The 19,881-nt window shown below is 43.7% G+C and overlaps 1 protein-coding gene across 3 annotated transcripts in view; it reads right to left on the reverse strand.

Moving 5' to 3' along the window:
• LOC138740839 (ADP-ribose glycohydrolase MACROD1-like) overlaps positions 1-19,881 on the reverse strand; it is a 1,018,717-nt gene that overhangs the window by 58,653 nt on the left and 940,183 nt on the right. For all 3 annotated transcript variants that reach the window (XM_069894037.1, XM_069894038.1, XM_069894036.1), the window contains one exon: positions 18,712-18,793. In XM_069894037.1, coding sequence (XP_069750138.1) covers positions 18,712-18,793 — 82 coding nt within the window. The remainder of the gene's footprint in view (positions 1-18,711; positions 18,794-19,881) is intronic.

Consider the following 19,881-nt stretch of genomic DNA (forward strand, 5'->3'; position numbering starts at 1 on the left):
ACGGACAGCGCCGGATTCACAGCTGAGTTGCTGCCGCTGTAACAGCATTGCGCTAACCATAACAGCCTCTTGAAGCGAAACAAGATTGATGGGATCTCTCGTCCCTTTTAAGAGACCAAGATCTGTTTGGCATTGAAAGGGCTCCATGATCTATGTGGCTCAGATCACAGTATTAAGATTAACATTGGCGCCCCGCTAGTGGTACTGAAAATGCAAGAAAGCTTTAACGATCAACATTACATCATTACACATATAAGCACTCTATGTAGAATCTTTTATAACATTGAGGCAATAAATTACTTAGAAGTTGTGGCACAATAGCTAATTTGTATACAACATCCTCCCTCAATTTCACGACCAAATCATCTTCTTTAACAGGTGGAGGATGAGGACATTGTTTTCTCAATCCTTATCGCACAGGAGGAAGATATTCTCCGTAGCAAAACACGAATGTCTGCAGACACCGTGGTTGAAGTAAAAACACAGCGCTGGAGGAACTCAGCAGGTCACACAGAGTACTTTCAGCCCCACAAGTCCCTGCTGGCTCTGATATATATTGTTCAGTGCTCTCAGCAGAATGCAGAATTTCTTTAATTTTTAAGAACATTTAGACGGACAGCACGATAACCGCCCTTTCTGGCCCAAGAGCCCATGCCGCTCAAATACCCCAATTACCCTCCCGCGCAGGCTTTGAAGGGTGGGAGGAAGCCGTTGCGGCAGGAGGAAACCCACACGGGGGCGGGGGGGGGAGGGGGGAAGCGTCCTTACAGACAGTGCTGGATTTGAACCCTGGCGCTGTGACGTGCCTGACCAGTTCAAAAGGTCCTGTTGGGTAAACAAATTACCTCCCAGCCCCTCGCCCTCCTACGCTGCTTGGACAAGATGGCCTGAAGTGCTGACGTTTCTTGGGAAAGAAGAAGGGGAAGGAATTCTGGGATTTCAGAATCAGAATCAGGATTTATTGCCACGAACAAGTTACGAAATTCGCTGTTTTGCAGCAGCGACACAGTGTAAGCGTTCATATTGTAACCATCTTACAACATCACTATAAAAAGGATTAAAATAATATTGCACAAAAAGTCAGGCAGTGACTTTGGTTCATTGACCATCCAGGAATCTGCTGGCAGGGAACAGAATCTCATCCGAATCGCTGGTTATGTATCTTTAATTTTGTGATATAAAGTACTCTGACCTGCTGAGTTTCTCCAGCGCTGTGTTTTTACTTCAACCATGGGTTTTTGGGAGGAGTCACGTGATGGAGTAGTGGCCGGACGGAGAACTCCAGCCCTCTCCAGAAAAGTTGGGAAAAACAAGAGAAAATACAAAGGCACAGAAATAAAAGTTAAAGAAAAGTGAGTATAAAGGTGGAAAGAAGATGGACACAAAAGAAGAAAAATCAAAATCAACGGTAAGAAGAGAGGAAGAGAAGACAACGGAGGAAAAAGGTGAAGGCCTTACCTGTCCGAAGAGGCCCGCTGTGGAGAGAGAAGCCCGCTTCCTCAGGTCGGTAGAAAAAGAACTACAACAATGGCTCGCAGAGCCGAGTAAAAGTGCGCAACCGCGCATGCGCGAGGAGTCGCGCATGCGCGATGCGCATGAAAAAAAACACACCGACGGGAGGGGGGACCAGCTGGGGAGTCGATCTCCACAGCCGGCAACGACAGCTGCAGAACACCTGCAGCAAGAAGAGACCACAGAAAACAATGAAAACAAGAAAGAAGAGAAGGAAAGGGCAACAAAGAAACAACAGATGGCCAACCCAGAGGAAGAAGAAGAGGAAGAATACAGTGAAATAGATGAAGGGAAAGGCAAGGTAAAGGATATACTTTCTCTTGTTAGAGGATACATGGAGTCATTTAAAGAATGGCAAACACAGGAATTCAATGATTTAAGAAGAAGAATAAACAACACAGAAGAGAAAGTGAATAAAATAGATATGACCTTAACAGAAATGGGAAAGAAAATGGACAAGATGGAAGAGCGGGCAGTAGCAGCAGAAATGGAGGTAGAGGACTTAAAAAAGAAATTAGAGGAATCTAATAAAAAAGTTATAGAGACACAAGAACTGTTAGCTCAGAAAATAGATATAATGGAAAATTATAACAGAAGAAATAACATAAAGATAGTGGGCCTTAAGGAAGATGAAGAAGGCAAGAATATGAGGGAGTTTATAAAAGAGTGGATCCCTAAGACCCTAGGATGTCCAGAACTACAGCAAGAAATGGAAATAGAAAGGGCACATAGAGCATTGGCCTCTAAACCACAACCACAACAAAAACCAAGATCTATTGTAGTAAAATTCCTAAGATATACTACAAGAGAAAAGGTACTGGAGAAGACAATGGAAAAAGTAAGAGAGGGCAACAAACCACTGGAGTATAAAGGGCAAAAAATCTTCATTTATCCAGATATAAGTTTTGAACTCCTAAAGAAGAGAAAAGAGTTCAATACAGCAAAGGCGATTTTATGGAAGAAAGGGTATAAATTTATACTGAAGCATCCTGCGGTATTGAAAATATTTATTCCAGGACAACAAAACAGACTATTCTCGGATCCAGAAGAAGCACGAAAATTTGCAGAACAATTACAAAAATAGACTTAGGGATGAAGACGGGTAATGAGAGTAAAAATGATCACGATTGATATGTATGTGGGTAAAGACAAAAATAGACTGAGGGATAAAGACAGGTAATGAGGGTAAAAATGACCACGATTGATATGTATGCGGGTAAAGAGGTATAAGAGTGAATAGAGACAATGTGCATACGTGAAAGTATCTGTAATTAGAGGAAAATATAGATAGTATAGACAAGAATTAATAAGGGAAGGTAATGGAATAGAGAGAATAAGGAGGGAATTAAAAGAGTGACCTTTGTGACATATGAAAAGTGAAATCTTTTCTGGGGAGGGCTGGGTGGGGGATAATAGCGGTCACTGCAAAATCAGTTGACGCTTGCGAGTGGATTCGCAAATCCAAATGGAGAGGGGAGATGTGGTTGTCCGACAAGGGATAAAGGACAACTCAGGAGGGGAAGGGGAGATTGGGGATAAAGAAGATAGAAATAGGAGAATAAGGAAAATGTTGGATGCTGTAGGAATGTTGTCTTGTAAAGAGTTGAAAATAAGAAAACAGAAATGGAAAAGGAGGAAAGGTAATGATGGAAAAACGGAAAGAGAAGATAAACAAAATATAAAATGGCTACGCTGAACTATATGACTTTAAATATTAATGGAATACATAACCAAATTAAAAGGAAGAAACTACTAAATTTACTGAAAAAGGAAAAAATAGATATAGCATTTGTCCAAGAAACACACTTAACTGAATTGGAACACAAGAAATTAAAGAGAGATTGGGTAGGACATGTAACAGCAGCATCGTATAATTCAAAAGCAAGAGGAGTGGCTATATTAATTAGCAATAATGTGCCATTTAAAATAGAAGAGGAAATAATAGATCCAGCAGGGAGATATGTTATGATAAAATGTCAGATATATTCGGAGCTTTGGAATCTACTTAATATATATTCACCTAACGAAGAAGATCAAAAGTTTATGCAAGATATCTTTTTGAAGGTAGCTAATACGCAAGGGAACATACTAATAGGAGGGGATTTCAATCTGAATTTGGATCCAAATATGGATAAAATGGGGAAAAAAATTAACAGGAAGAACAAAGTAACCAAATTTATAATTAAATCAATGCAAGAAATGAAACTTGTGGACATATGGAGGAAACAAAACCCAAAAGAAAAGGAATACTCATACTACTCGACTAGACATAAAACATACTCAAGAATAGACCTATTTTTGTTATCAGCTAGTATGCAGGATAGAGTAAGAAATACAGAATATAAAGCGAGAATGCTATCGGACCATTCACCCTTAATACTGACAGTAAAGCTAGAGGACATCCCTCCAAGAATGTATAGATGGAGATTAAACCCCATGCTACTTAAAAGACAGGATTTTAGAGAATTTATTGAAAAACAATTAAAAATGTATTTTGAAGTAAATACGGAATCAGTGGAAGATAAGTTTATACTATGGGACGCAATGAAAGCATTCATTAGAGGGCAAATAATAAGTTATGTAACCAAGATGAAGAAGGACTATAATCAGGAAACAGAGCAGTTGGAAAGGGAAATAGTAAACATAGAAAAAAAATTAGCAATGAAGAGAATTGGCGGATAAAAAAATAAAATATGAAACATTACAAACATATAAGGTGGAGAAGAATATAATGAAGACAAAACAGAAATATTATGAACTAGGTGAAAAAACACACAAAATCTTAGCATGGCAGCTTAAGACAGAGCAAACTAAGAAAATGGTATTGGCAACAAGGAAAAAAGACAAACAAATTGCATATAATCCAAAAGAAATTAAGGAAAACTTCAGAGAATTCTATGAACAATTATAACGAACTGAAAACAAAGGGAAAGAAGGGAAAATAGATGAATTTTTGACTAAAATTGAACTACCAAAACTACAAATAGAGGAACAAAATAAATTAACAGAACCATTTGGAACAGTAGAAATACAAGAGATAATAAAAAAATTACCAAATAATAAGACACCAGGAGAGGATGGACTCCCAATAGAATTCTACAAAACATTTAAAGACCTATTAATACCGCCCCTCCTGGATGTAATCAACCAGATTGATGAGACACAAAACTTACCAGATTCATGTAAAACAGCAATAATTACAGTGATACTAAAACAAGGGAAAGATCCACTCTCACCAGCGTCATATAGACCAATATCTTTGCTAAACACAGATTATAAGATAATAGCTAAACTATTAGCAAACAGATTAGCAGAACAGGTACCGAAAATGGTAAATTTAGACCAAACTGGATTTATCAAAAAAAGACGCACAACAGACAATATTTGTAAATTTATTAACTTAATTCATGCAGTAGAAGGAAATAAAGCACCTGCAGTAGCAGTTGCTTTAGACGCAGAGAAGGCCTTCGACAGAGTAGAATGGAATTATTTGTTCAAAGTATTGCAAAAATTTAGTTTACCGGAGAAGTATATTAATTGGATTAAAGCATTATATAAGGGACCGTTAGCGAAAGTGACAGTAAATGGACATGTATCAAAGCAATGAAACTTAAGCAGGTCAACGCGGCAGGGATGCCCACTATCACCATTATTGTTTGCGCTAGCTATAGAACCACTAGCAGAATTGATAAGAATAGATAATAATATAAAAGGAATAAAAATAAAAGACAGGGAATATAAAATCAGTCTATTTGCGGATGATGTGATAGTGTACTTAACAGAACCAGAACTATCAATAAAAGAACTATATAAGAAATTGAAGGAATATGGAGAAGTGTCGGGATACAAGATAAATGTAAATAAAAGTGAAGCAATGCCTATGAATAACGCGGATTTCTCAAAATTTAAGAAGGAATCCCCATTCAGATGGCAAATGCAGGCAATAAGATACCTAAGTGTACAAATAAACAAAAATCTAGGCCAATTATAAAAACTCAATTACAATCCACTAATGAAAAAATTACAGGACGATTTAGAGCATTGGAAAGAGCTACCACTCACACTGATTGGAAGGATAAACTGTATTAAAATGAACATTTTTCCAAGGATACTATACTTATTTCAGGCATTGCCAATACAACTGACAGAAAAATTCTTCAAAGAGTTAAAGAAAATAATAAGGAAATTTTTATGGAGAGGGGGGAAACCGAGGATAGCACTAGATAAATTAACAGAATGGTATAAACAAGGAGACTTACAATTGCCAAACTTCAAAAATTATTATAGAGCCGCACAATTAAGGTACCTATCAGATTTTTATCAAACAAGGGAAAAACCAGACTGGACGAGATTAGAATTAGATAAAATAGGGGAAAAGATACCTGAACACATATTATATAAATGGAACGAAAAATTGGTACAACATAGAACTTCTCCAGTATTACACTATCTCCTCAATATATGGAAGAAGATTCATGTAGAAAGAAATAAAACAAATTATCAATTACCAAAACTAATATTGACGCAAAATAAGCTACTCCCTTTTACAATAGACAACCTTACCTTTAGAAAATGGGAAAAAAAAGGAATTAAAAGAATAGAAAATTGTTTTTTAGGAAGTAGATTCTTATCCTTTGAACAAATGAGAGATAAGTACAATATAACTGGAGATACAGCGCTGGCATATTACCAACTGAGATCCTACTTGAAAGATAAATTAGGAAGCAATTTGAGTTTACCAGAGGGAAGTAACCTTGAATATGTGATTACAGATACAATGTTAATCAAAAGATTTATAACAAATATGTATATTAAACTGCAAGAAAAGGAGAATGAGGAAACAAATGGTAAAACTAAACAAAAATGGGAACAAGATTTAAATATAAAGATAAAAAAGGAAACATGGGAGAAATTATGTTCTGGAACGATGAGAAATACAATAAATACGAGGCTGCGTATGATACAATATAATTGGTTACACAGACTATACATTACACCGCAAAAGTTAAATAAATGGGACCCAACAGTATCTGATAGATGTTTTCGATGTAAAAAAGAAATGGGAACAACAATTCATGCAATCTGGACATGTGAGAGAATAGAAAAATTTTGGGATGATCTCAATCAGATATTAAATAAAATAACAGAAAACAATATACCAAAGAATCCAGAGATCTTTCTCCTAAGTAACATAAAAAATAAAGAATTTGGAATTGACTTGGAGGATGCACAAAAAAGATTTGTTAAGATAGCCCTAGCCGTAGCAAAAAAATGTATTATGTCAACCTGGAAATTGGAAGATAATTTGAAAATACAACAATGGTATATAGAAATGAATAAATGTATTCCATTAGAAAAAATAACATATAGTTTAAGAAATAATATTGAAATATTCGAACAAGTATGGGAGCCTTACATTAAATACAATAGCGAAAACCTACCGGGAACAAACATTACCTTAGTTGATGGAAGGAGAAGAAAAGAAAAGAATGGACTCAGTAGAATTTCTGGTGTATTTTTGTTGAATGACAACATTGTCTGACTGGCTTAATGCAACCTAGATTGTATACCTAAAATGGATGAGGGGGGGGGTGGGGGGGTGGCTTGGGAGGAGGGGGGGGGGGGAGAAAAAGTCACTGTATATGTGTGAAAAAGAAAAAGTGTATATCATGGCTAACGTGATTTATGGTGCGAAAAATAAAAAATTAAAAAAAAAAAACCATGGGTTTTTGCATTTTAACCTCTCTTTCCACAGAAGCTGCCTGATCCACGGAGCAGCCGCAGAATTTTCTACTTAGGGTGCAGTGCAAAATGCACCATAGTAGGGGTTGGATGCAGTGCCGTCCCAGCGCCAGCGATCAGGACCGGGGTTTGAATCCGACGCTGCCTATAAGGACCTTGCCCATTCTCTCCGTGTCTGCGCTGGTTTTCCCCGGGGGTGGGGGGGGGGCTCCAGTTTCTTCCTACCATTCGAAGTGCACTGGGGATTGTGGGTGTAATTGCGAGGCATGGGCTAGTGGGCTGGAAGGGCCTGTTACCATGCTGTGTATAAATGTAAAAATAAATACGTTGAGCATCAGATGTAATATAAGATCGGGGGTATTTAAGACTGAGATTGACAGGTATTTGACTAGTCAAGGCATCAAAGGTTAAGGGGATGGTGGAACAGCCTCGATGAGCCGATGGGTCTACTTCTGCTCTTATATCCTGTGATATCAAAGTAGGGGAAAGAGCTCTTGGGGATGGGGCTGTTAAAATGTAAGAGGGGGGTGATGGGATATTTGAGATGGCCAAGAAAGAAGAATCAGTCACCCAAAGGTGTGTTTTTTTTCTACCTGTCACACAAGTTTGTCGCCCATAATGTCTCCCAACACAAGGAAGCATCTTTTCTCAAGATCCTTGAAAGCAGCTTGGATGAATCTTTTTAGCCAGAGAGAGAATTTGCACCCATGGATGGCTGCGGAGGCCAGGTCATCGGGTGTATTTAAGGCAGAGATTGATAGGTTCACTAAAACCCCTGTTATTCGGAATTCAGGCAACCGGAAAAAAAAATCATAGGAAAAAATATCGGTTAAAAAATACTGAAGTTTAAAATTGGCGTGCCTTGCCGTTAGTTCACCATGCAATCTCAAGCAACTGGAAAATTCACTTATCCGGCATCTACCAATCCCTATAGGTGCCGGATATCAGGGATTTTTTTTTTACTGCACCTCAATAGTCAAGATGTCAAAGGTGATGGGGAGAAGGCAGGGGAGTGGGGTTGAGTGGGAGAATGGATCAGCTCATGACGGAATGTGGGTTTTTCCCACTGAGGGTGGGCGAGATACAAACCAGAGGACATGGGTTAAAGGGCGAAAGGGGAAAAAGTTTAGGGGGATCTTCTTCACACAGGGAGCAGTGGAACGAGCTACCAGCTGAAGTGGTGAACGCGGGCTCAATTTTCACATTTAAGAAGAATTTGGACAGGTGCGTGAATGGGATATGGATCTGGGCGCAGGTCAGCGGGACGAGGCAGAACAATAGCTCAGCACAGATGAGAAGGGTTGAAAAACCTGTTTTCTGTGCTGTAATGCCCTATGGTTCTATGTTGGAGGGGCAGAGCAGACTCAATGGGCTGAATGGGCTACTTCTGCCTCTATATTTTAAGGTATTGTGGTCTAATTCCACGCCAGACCACTTCTAAGGTGGTGGAGAGCTCACGTCGACGTGGCGCAAGGGGATGCAGTACCAAAGACAGATGGTGAGACTTTTATTACAAGCACCTGTTTTATTTAGTGGCCGTCACTTTAGGGGTTGGTGCAGGCTGCAAACATTTCCATTTTTCACAACATTCACAGACAGAGTGGCACCGCTAAGCCCAAACTATAAACAATGTTGATGTTCTCAACTAAGGCCGAGAACAATGGTTGTTTATTCAGGAAAAACAGATGGTGAGAGAGGGTCATGTGATCATGAGTCACGTGATTGGGACACTTAAAGAAGCAGAATTCAGTATTGATTAGCCAGAGGTGGAGTGATTCTGGGTAGAAATGGACATTTCTGCTGATACTCCTTGTCAGGGGAATTATTGACCTAAAGGAAGCAGGAGAATTCCTGCATTGGATCGTGACCATTGTGAGGGTCATTTTCACTGACCCATGCCTGGGTTTTGGAAGCATCGGGTAAGTCACACATTTTGTTTCCCCTAGGCAAGGAACAGGGGAGTTGTGACAACCATTCGTATGAAAGAACATTTCTCTGGAAACAACTCAACAAGGATCTATGAGTTTTCAGCAGTCTGATCACTGAAGCTGCTTTCAGGTGCTTGGACGCAGATGATGCGCCGGCAGACGCGGCTGGGGGAGTGCAGCTGGGATGTTCAGGTGGCCACGGAGAAGACACCTTTCTGTCACCTGAACGTGCTGGCTGAAGGAGCGCCGCGTCCGAGCGAACGCCAGGCTCCTGTGGCTGTCATCCCACTGCTGCTTTCAGTTGCAACTGGGGATGCTTGGAGCTGGAGAATATACCTACAGGAGGAGGGTTAGGTAAGTGGTCCTCCTGGCCGGGTTTTCCACTTTCAGGTGGCCACCCGACAGCTGCATTGGGGTAGAATAGGTGGGTTTACAGTCGGGTATTCTGGCCACTGCTCGTGTCTCACCTCCTTCGTAATTACATCTGAGCAACAGTTTAAAAGTCTGAGTTTCACATACACACACACACACAGATATATTCAAACATAGTTGAGGTAGATTTAAGTAAGATGTTACATTCTTATTTTAAAAATAACAGTCTTGGTGAATTTCTATTGCTGTGGGACTGTGACGCAACACTCTACTCAAGAAGAGTGATGAAGGAGCATGGACGAAGGGAAGGAGAGCATAAACAATGAGAAGAAAATCATCTGCAATTATTGCTGCTCTGCCATTTGATAAGTCCAGTTATTAATGCAGTCAATCCCTGTGAAATGTTGGTTACTTTTATTGGTTAAAGCAGAGCTCACAGTGGGAAACATCCACAAAGAAACCTTCCTGCTGCGTATGTAATATTTAACAAAGACGTATAACTGGGATAATTTAGCTGTAAATTATTCACCAGTCTTTACGATTCTAACAACTGATGAGGTGGGAAAAGGGCAGCTTTCTATGGTAAAACTCAATCTCTAAGATATTAGTTTGCTTTAAGGTTTTGCACATTTGTGGCCTTCTGCACTGAAGTGGCAAGATGGAAGCATGAATGCAAGATGTGATCATTGCCAGGTGCAATAAAATACAGTGATAAGCTTCCTTTGGTGTGCTGCTCGAAGGCGAGCAAAGAGATAGCACGCTCTGGCATCGCTCTGGTAAAAATAAATGGAGAGAAAGTGAATTTCTTTTACACATGCAGCATGGTAACAGGCCACGAGCCCGTGTTGCTCAATTTACACCCAATTAACCTACAGCCTCAATATGTTTCAAATGGCGGGAGGAAACCGACCCCCCCAGAGAAAACTCACGCAGACACGGGGAAAATGTACAAGTTCCTTACAGACAGCGCCTGGCCCTGATTGCTGGTGCTGTGAAGGCATTGCGCTAAACGTTAGGCCAATTGTGCCACCTCGTGAGTGGTCAAGGATCTTCCTGCCTCCTCCGATGTCACCGTCTTCTCTGAGGTCACTATCTTTTCTGGTCACCACTTCCTCTGATGTTGCTGCCTCTTGATGTCACCATCTTCTCTGATGTCACCATCTTCTTTGATGTCATCGTCTTCTTTGATGTCATCATCTACTCCAATGTCACCACTTCAACTGATGTCACTATCTTCTCTGATGTCATGACCTCTGATGTCACCAGCTCTTGTGATGTCACCACCTCCTCTGATGTTGTTGCCTCTTGAAATCACCGTCTTCTCTGATGTCATCATCTTCTCTGATGTCACCACTTCAACTGATGTCACCGTCTTCTCTGATGTCACCAGCTCGTGATGTCACCGCCTCCTGTGATGTGATCACCTACCCTGATGTTGCTGCCTCTTGATGTCATCATCTTCTTTGATGTCATCATCTTTTCTGATGTCATCACCTTCTCTGATGTCACCACTTCAACTGATATCACTGTCTTCTCTGATGTCATCACCTCTGATGTCACCAGCTCGTGATGTCACCACCTCTTCTGATGTTGCTGCCTCTTGAAGTCACCGTCTTCTCTGATATCATCACCTTCTCCTGATGTCACCACTTCAACTGATGTCACTGCCTTCTCTGATGTCACCAGCTCCTGTGATGGCACCAGCTCCTGTGATCATCTCCTCCTGTGATGTCACTACCTCCTCTGATGTCATCATCTCCACTGATATCACTGCCCCCTCTAATGACATCGCCTCTCTGACATGAGCACCTTCTTAGACAGATCTGTCTGCTTCTTGACCGCTGGTCCTGACTCCAGGAATACTTTGGAGGCATCGTCTCCTGCGGCCTGCTGAAGGCCTCCAGCCACTGGATGTGATGCATGCCTTTTCCGGAAGGGGCTCCCCACCAATCATTGCTGCTTTAGTCATGGTCTCCTGATCACTTCTGGATGTGTACCTTTGGGCTTCAGTTGAAGTGGAGGCATTGATGCACCTTCTTGGCCATTGCATCAAGGTGGTGGACAGGAATGCCAACAGATCATAATGCATGCTGTAAGTTAATTTTTAGAGACTTACATGTGTCCTTTTAATTCCTCAACAATGCTAAATTATTTACATTAAAAAATCAGAAATTCCATTTTCTTCACTGTAGATAAACTCTCACTTTACTGCTCTCTTCTCCATTTGTCAGTATGTTGCCTCCTCCCTGAGTCCATCTTCTCCTAAACCCTCTTCGCATTCTCAACAGTACACAAATTCACTGCTTCACCAAACCTCATCACCAGAGCCAGCTTAACACTGCAGGGGGCAATCAGATAAGAGCCACGGTGGCCAGGGTCTGGTCTCACTCAGGGAGTGGGGCGCAATGGGGCATGAAAGGGGAAAAAATGGGCTTCATGGATAGGAGTGGAGGGAAGGGGGAAGGAAGCTCGGAGGGATGCAGACTGAGGGAGAGGAGAGAATGAAGGAGGCAGTTAAAGAAAGGGGTTGAGATCAATGTTTTGTGTGTGTGTGTTTTCAATCTAGGTCTTATCCCTCTAATATTACCCAGTAAGAATTATTCTGGGTTTTGTGGAAATTTAATTCCCATAATTTGCAGTAAGAAATTTCCCAGATTGATCCAAAAGTTCTCACTTTAGAACATAACCAGCTTGAATGTAAAAAAGTTCCTATCTCTTTGCCACATCTAAAACATCAGCGCGATGAGGTCTGAATTTAATTTGTTTAATTTCTGTGATGTAAAAATTTATATTGTACTAATGCATATTTTACATTGATCGTGTTAGTCATACTGTCGCAACATAGTTCAGACCAGGCTTCCTCATCTATTCTTGCATTTAAATCTGATTGGGAACGCCTACATCATTGCTTACCTGGAAAAGTGATTGAGCTCTCCCCTTTGTCTCCCGTGTGTTAATGAACATTATGTGTGATTGTAACACTTGCGTCTAGATTCATCTCTCTGTGAACCCACCAAACCTGTAACTCTTCCCAACACAACAACTGCCCAGTGCCAGTAAATAGGAAATCCACGGTATATATATTATGTAATCATCGAACTTTGGGACCACTTTTTGAGCCTATAAAAGCCGGGGAGGGGAATCAACTTTTACACGGGTCAAACATTTGACCTCATTCATGACCTGCATCGATCGAGGCATCGGGAGCTCAGATGGGTGGGTGACCAGGGCATCGGGACGAAGGGTGGCCAGAGCAGGGGTCCGTGGTTGGGCAGTGGGAGCTCGGATGAGCAAGCGGTCAGTGCCAAAAAATAAGTGGGGGGGGGTGAGTGGGGTTGACTTTGTCACAGGTCACATGGAAAACACACAATTTTTGGGGCAAAAAACGTGGAGGAGAGATCAGCTATTACATGGCATTGACTATTACACGAATATATACCATAATAGATCTGTTGCAAATCCATTCTATTTCCAATGTCCACTGTTGCCATTGCTCAAGAACAGGGATTCCAAAGAGTCGTTTTTGTAAAGAAAAATTCCTCCTGTGTTTAACTGGGAAACTTCATTGCCTGAAAGTAAATAGTGCGCCGGGCGAATCGTGGGGCTGGATCAGGCTGCAGGCTGGAGGGGAACAGGAGTTGTGACATGGGACGTGAGGACAAGTCATCCGCCTCCCACTCTCTGGTCTTTAGAATGTGCTCATTCTCAGGCTCTGGTCCTGATGAGGGGTCCTTCACTCGAAAGGCCGCCTTGGATTTGGTTAGCACTAGACTGTCACAGCGCCAGCGACCCAGGTTTGAAAGCCAGCACCATCCGCAATGAGTTGGCATGTCTGCGCGGGTTAAGGAAGTGGTGCTTTCTCTCCGTGCCTGCGGGGGATTTCCTCTGGGTGCTCTGGTTTCCTCCCATTCTTCGAAGATGAACAGGAGTTGGAGGTTGTTGTCTTCAGAATAGGTTCAGTGGGTTCAAAGGGAATCAAAGCTGGACACGTGTTGTTAACACACAGGGGAATTCACAAAAAAGTGCACACACTAACATACAATACACAAATAAATATCACACCAGGTACAAATAGATCAGTGCTAAACATTCTCAACCACCAGTTGGGAACACATGGTACATATCAACCTCTCTATCTCAAGCAATCACAGCACAGCAATCACAGCACACTTAATTACAACTGACTAGTATATCAAATGGACCTGGTTTCCAGCATCACCCACGGCTCAGGATCTGGGACGGGCCCATGGCAGCCGGCCCTCCGATGCCCACCTGTGACCTGGACTTCAGTGATGGTGTCGAGGCAGCAGCAAAAGGCAATGAGCAGGCTCCACGTATGCCATTTAAAGACAGGGCCTGGTCACATGCAGGCAGATTTGACCCTTGATTGGCAGGTGAGTCCACTTCAGGCTCACCGGAGAGGTTGGCTGACTCCTCCCCTCCCCGCCCCCCACCCCCACCAATGTTCCAGCTGGTCTAGTTACAAAATCCGCCCTCATGTAGAACAATTCTCAAAACTTTAAAAAAATGTTTTCTTAAAACCGGGTTGTCCTACACGGTGGGCCTAAAATCTGTACCTCGACGACGGTGTCAACATTGCTGCCATCTCCCCCCCTACCCCCCCGCAGGATCTATCTGCCTGGTCCGACCGCTGTCAACTCTGTACAGGTTTTAAATAGTCCGATACCAGAGCCACAGCCCAAATAAAATTGACACCTTTAGAATTTATTATTAAGACATTGTGATTTGGTTTAACACCATCCACTGGCCAGTGGTAAGTTCTAGATTTCTGGAGGCTGTCTCATTCAAAGGGTACCAACATTTTAAGTGAAAATTCCAGGAGTCGCTCTATCCACGAGCTGTCCTATTCGGTAGGTTAATTGGGCTCAGGCTTGTGGGCCTGTTACCCTGCTGTAGGCCTTAAAAAGAAATTACAGCGCTGCCTGGCCTGCTGAGTGCTCACAACTTTCCCATCCACTACCCCAGCCGTCGTGAACCCAGCAATTCCAGCACGAAAGGGAGCAGTCAGTCCCTGGACAAAAGAAAAGTCCACTCTATTCCCTTCTGCTTATCCACTCATCAGAGGAACAAATCAAGTCAAAATGAACAGCTGGAAAAGCAAAACAGATGCAGAGAAATAAAGCTGTCATGTCACGCTACCATCTGATGGACTGCATGTCCCATCACACTATTTAAGCATCTGTTTTACCCGAGCATCTTGTGAGACAGTGCGAGTGATTGCAAATTAAACTTCATCAAGACAGCGCTTAATATGGTGTATGGTTAGTTGACTCAGTCTGCTGGTGTTTAAATTAAAATATCTCCTTCACAATGTCCTTAAGAAAACAGACCAATGGCATCGTGAAGGAATCACGCCAGCGCCTCTACTTCCTTGAGAGTTTGCGGACGCTCGGTACGACGTCGGAAACACGAGAAAAGTTCTACAGTTCTGCATCATGGCTTGGAGCGGGGGCACCAGGACTCCTGAGTGTAAAGCCCCACCAAAGGTAGTGGACGCATCCCAGGGCATCACAGGTAAAAGCTCTCCCCTCCGTCGAGAACATCCGCGGGGAGCGCCGCCGTCGGAGGGCGGCAGCAGTCGTCAAGGATCTGCATCACCCAGCGTGCACTCTGTCCTCGCTGCTGCCCTTGGGAAAGAGGTATCAGTGGCACAAGACTCGCACCACCAGGTTCAGGGACAGCGGCCTCCACCGTCAGAATCCTCAACCACAAACTCAATCAGGGACTCATTTAAGAACTTCACTCCATTGAGGACATCAATATGAGGCGGAGTCTTAAAAAAGCAGTCTCCATCCTCAAAGACTCCACCACCACCCAGGCCATGCCCTCTTCACTCTGCTACACTCAGGAAAAAGGTACAGGAGCCTGAAGACGAGCAGGACAGCTTCTTCCCCGTGGCCATCAGAGTCCTGGATGAACAATGAACCAAAGAAACTGCCTTACTTTGACTTTATCTTGCACTATTTTGATGTATTTAGTGAGGTGGTTTATAGAAATGTTTGTATTGTGACGTTGCCATCAACCATTGCTCACGTCAATAAACTGATTCTGATTTTGATGTTGCAGATGCTGGAAATCAGAAATAAAAAAGGGGAACATGCTGAAAATTCTCTGCCAGTCAGGCAGCGTCTGTGGAAGGAGGAACAGTGTTTACGAGGAGGCTCTTTACAAATCCAAGAACTAACATCCATTCTTATCCTCAACTTCTTAAGCTCAAGTTTATCGTCATCTGATTGAACAAGTACAGCCCGACGAAACAGCATTCTCTGGTCCTTGGTGCAAAACACGCAGACACACAACCAGACATAACACACATACAAACAATGCACATGCATGACAAGTATTTGTATATACAAATAAATAAATAGTTTTGTACAAATGAGTCTTGGATGGTTGGTGCGAACTGTTCCTTTGGTCGTTCAGTGTTTTCACTGCCCATGGGAAGAAGCTGTTCCTGAGCCTGGTGGTGCTGGCTCTGATCCTCCTGTATTTCTTCCCACGATGGGAGCAGCTGAAAGATGCTGTGTGTGGGGAGGAAGGGACCCTCGATGATTTTATGTGCCCTCTTCAGTCAACAATCCTGGTAAATCATGTTGATGAGGGGGGAGGGAGACCCCAGAGATCCTCTCTGCCACTCTTCTGGTCCTGTGAATTGACCTCTGATCCATTTCTCTGCAGCAACTGTACCCACACTGCAATGCAGCTCTCGATAGAGCTCCTGTAGAGGGTTGACATGATGGAGGCCGGCAGCCTCGCCCAACTCAGTCTTCTCAGGATGTGCAGTCATTGTTGTGCCTTCCTGACAAGTGAGATGTCGAGTGTCCACAATAGGTCATTAGTTAAGTGAACTCCAAGGAACTTGGTGTCCCCACTCTCTCCACTATGGAACTGTTGATGTGTAGAGGAGGGTGGTCGTCCCTGGTCCTTCTGACGTCCACGATCATCCCCCTAGCCCTATCCATGTTGAGACTTGGGTTGTTGCTCTCGCATCATAATCACGAGATTTCCTACCTCATCTCTGCCATGCGGTTCATTGTTGTTGCTGACGAAGCCTCATCTGCAAACTTGACGATGCTGTTGGAGATGGGTCAGCAGCATGAATATGAGTGGGCTGAGCACACAGTCCAGAAGTGCGCTGGCACTCAGCGTGATGGTGCTCGACATTCCGGATGGGCTGTGGTCTCACTGTTCAGGAGCCCAATATCCCGTTGCAGAGAGGGGGTGTCGAGTCCCAGTGAGGACAACTTCTCTGCCAGCCCCTGGGGAACAACAGCATGAAAACGCTGAGCTGAAGTTGACGATCTGTAGCGACCAATTCCACTGCGGCCTCTATTATCCCAAAGCCTTCTGTATGAATCCAAAGATTCCTCTGCGCATTCGGTGAAGGGAGATTACTTCAACTGTAACTGACGGCCTGAACTCCATTTAGGGGCTCGGAGAAGAACTCCCTTGTCAAAAGGAAGTGCTCTAGACTGAACAGCTGAGCTCTTTGTTGTTAAGCAGCCCACCGAGGTCTGGCCGCTCATCAGAGGCCAAGCAGAGTTATTGAGAAGGGACACCTGGGTGGAAGATGAATGAGGGGCTGGCTGACTATGAGGCAGCTCGGTCGTACCTTCGGGGGAAAGGCACCAGCAGGATAGTTTTGAAAGCGCTGATTTGTGGCTTTCATGTAGTGTGAACGTTTACACAGGCTCTCTGTTCTGAAGCTCCCGTTCCTTGCAAATTAATGTTTCAGGACTGTGCCACATACAAATCGATCTGAAGCAAGTTAAGACAATGCTGGAGGAGCTCGGCTGATCCAACAGTGTTCTTTATGCACTGTACATAACCTACCTTACTGCATACCCTCTATTCTTCTTGCATCCATGTGCCTCAGAGCCTATTCTACCAGCCTCCACCACCACCACCACCACCCCCCCTCCCCTCCGGCACCCACTAGTCTCAGCTTAGGAGAACTCCTGATGTCTCCCGTAAACTTTCCTCCCCTCACCTTGTACAGATGTCCTCTACCGCCTGCTACTCTCACCCCGGCAAAATGTTGGGGTTGGGGGAAGGGGTGGGGGGAGGAGGGGTAGGGTGAGGAGCACGGTCCCACAGGCTGCAGGAGGTAATGGGTGGATGAGGGAGACAGGGAGGGCACACCAGCAAACAGAGGGAGAGGGGACAGCTCTGTGAATGGGGAGGGAAGGGGGGTGAGAGCCGGGGGAAAGGAGACAGGGGGACGGGGAAGGGAGAGGAGGAGCAGGGAGTGGGCCGGCAGAAACCGGAGGAGATTCCGGTTCTCTCCATTCATAGAGCCAGCCCCCCCCTGTTTGCTGGTGTTCCTTCCTTATCTACTTCAGGTAGACCCCGACTTTCAACAGGTCTAGGCTCTGGGATTCGCATTGTAAATTTAAATTATGATTAAGCTGGGATCTATGTGCACAGATTTAAAAGAAACATATTCTTATTCCTGGAGTAAGCCACAAAATATTATTGAAAACAGAGGTCAGACACAAGTAGGCCGGGAAGTTGGGAATGCAGATGCACGGACGGTCGGAGAGAGGATTTGCAGTTGGAAGCACAGATGCTTGGGTGATCTGGGAGAGGACGCTGAAAACCTTTATTCACATGTTGCCGTTTGATTCCCCATGGCCGTGGCATCACGACAACTGAAAATTTCACAGTACGGAGAAGGCTGTGTGCAACGTGGTGGAGGGAGTAGCGCTCAACGCTCCTCTTCCTCCTGCCACCCAATCTAATCCCCCCCCCCCGCAGCATCATTTTTTGGCGGGGTGGCAACCAAGATGACCCCGCTCTTGACACTCCCCCTCCCTCATTGACCGTCTTCTCCTTCCGTCACTGGGTAACTAGGGACAGGTGCCTCCTCGCAAGGCATTCCAGGCCCCCACCACTCTCTGTGTAAAAAGCTTATGTGCATTGGTAGATGCCGGATAGGCGTATTTGCCAGTTGCGATTGCGTGACTGGCGAAGCCCGCCACATTTAAACTTCCATATTTTCTACCTATTTATTTTCCACAATTTTTTTTTGCTGGTCGCTTGAATTCTGGATAACAGGGGTTTTAGTGTATTTGCATCATACTTCAGATTGAGGAAAAGTTTAAAGTACACAACGTCAGAAAGACAGCGTTCTCACCAAATGGGAAGTAAAATGGCATCTTCTCCTTGTACAGCACGTAGTCAAGTTTCAAGAAGACGCAGAATATGATGCGGTCAAACTGGAAGAGAAAGAACGTGGTTCATCATCCTTGCCAAGTCTCAGAATTTCATTTACGCTCCCATTTCTGCCACAGCCCCACCAGGCGATTTCTCGCAACATGATTCTGCCCGAAACATCAACCATTCTTTCCAGATTTCAGATTCAGATTTTTATGGTCTGAGTACATACATGACGTCACATACAACTGTGAGATTCTTTTTTCTGCGGGATGGGCAGAATTACCACTAATTGGTAGTGCAAAAAAAAAACTGTACTCACCAGCAGCGGGGAAGAAGCTGTCCATGTGCCGCTGAGTGGTCCTGTACCTTTTCCCCCCGAGGGTAGCAGAGTGAAGAGGGCATGGCCTGGGTGGTGGGGGTCTTTGAGGATAAAGGCTGCTTTTTTAAAACACAGCCTCATGGAGTGAAATCTGGTGCCTGTGATGTCGGAGGCCCAGCTAACAACCCTCTGGAGATTATTCTTGTCCTGAGAGTTGGCGCCTCCATACCAGGCGGTGACGCAACCAGCCAGAATGCTCTCCACGGTACCACCTGTGTGACATCCCAAATGCCCTCAAACCCCTTACGGAGTCCAGCCTTTGATGAGCCTTCTTGGTGATTGCATCAACATGGAGGCTCCAGGAATTTGAAGTTCTTGGCCCTCTCCCCTACTAATCTCTTGATGAAGACTGGGCCGCGCTCTCCTGATTTCTCTCTGAAGTCCACAATCATCTCCTTGGCTTTTGCTAATGTTGAGCGCAAGCTTGCTATTGTGACAGCAGTCGATGAGCCGATCTATCTTCCTCCTGTACCCTTCCTCATTGCTGTCTAAGATTTAGCCAACCACTGCGGTGTCATCAGCAAATTGGTAGAGAGCATTGGAATTGTGCTTGGCCACAAAGTTTAAAGACAGCTTCTTCCCCTCCACCATCAGATTTCTGAACAGACAATGAACCACGGACATGGCCCCACTTTTTTACTTCTTTTGTATTCATTTATTTACTTTTTTAAATGGTGTATTTATGGAAATGCGATTGATCACAATTTTGGTACCTGTAATGCACAATAATGTTGCTGCAAAACAACAAATATCCCACCAACAACCACC

Source organism: Narcine bancroftii, chromosome 8 (assembly GCF_036971445.1).
Source record: "Narcine bancroftii isolate sNarBan1 chromosome 8, sNarBan1.hap1, whole genome shotgun sequence".
Classification (NCBI taxonomy): Eukaryota; Metazoa; Chordata; class Chondrichthyes; order Torpediniformes; family Narcinidae; genus Narcine; species Narcine bancroftii.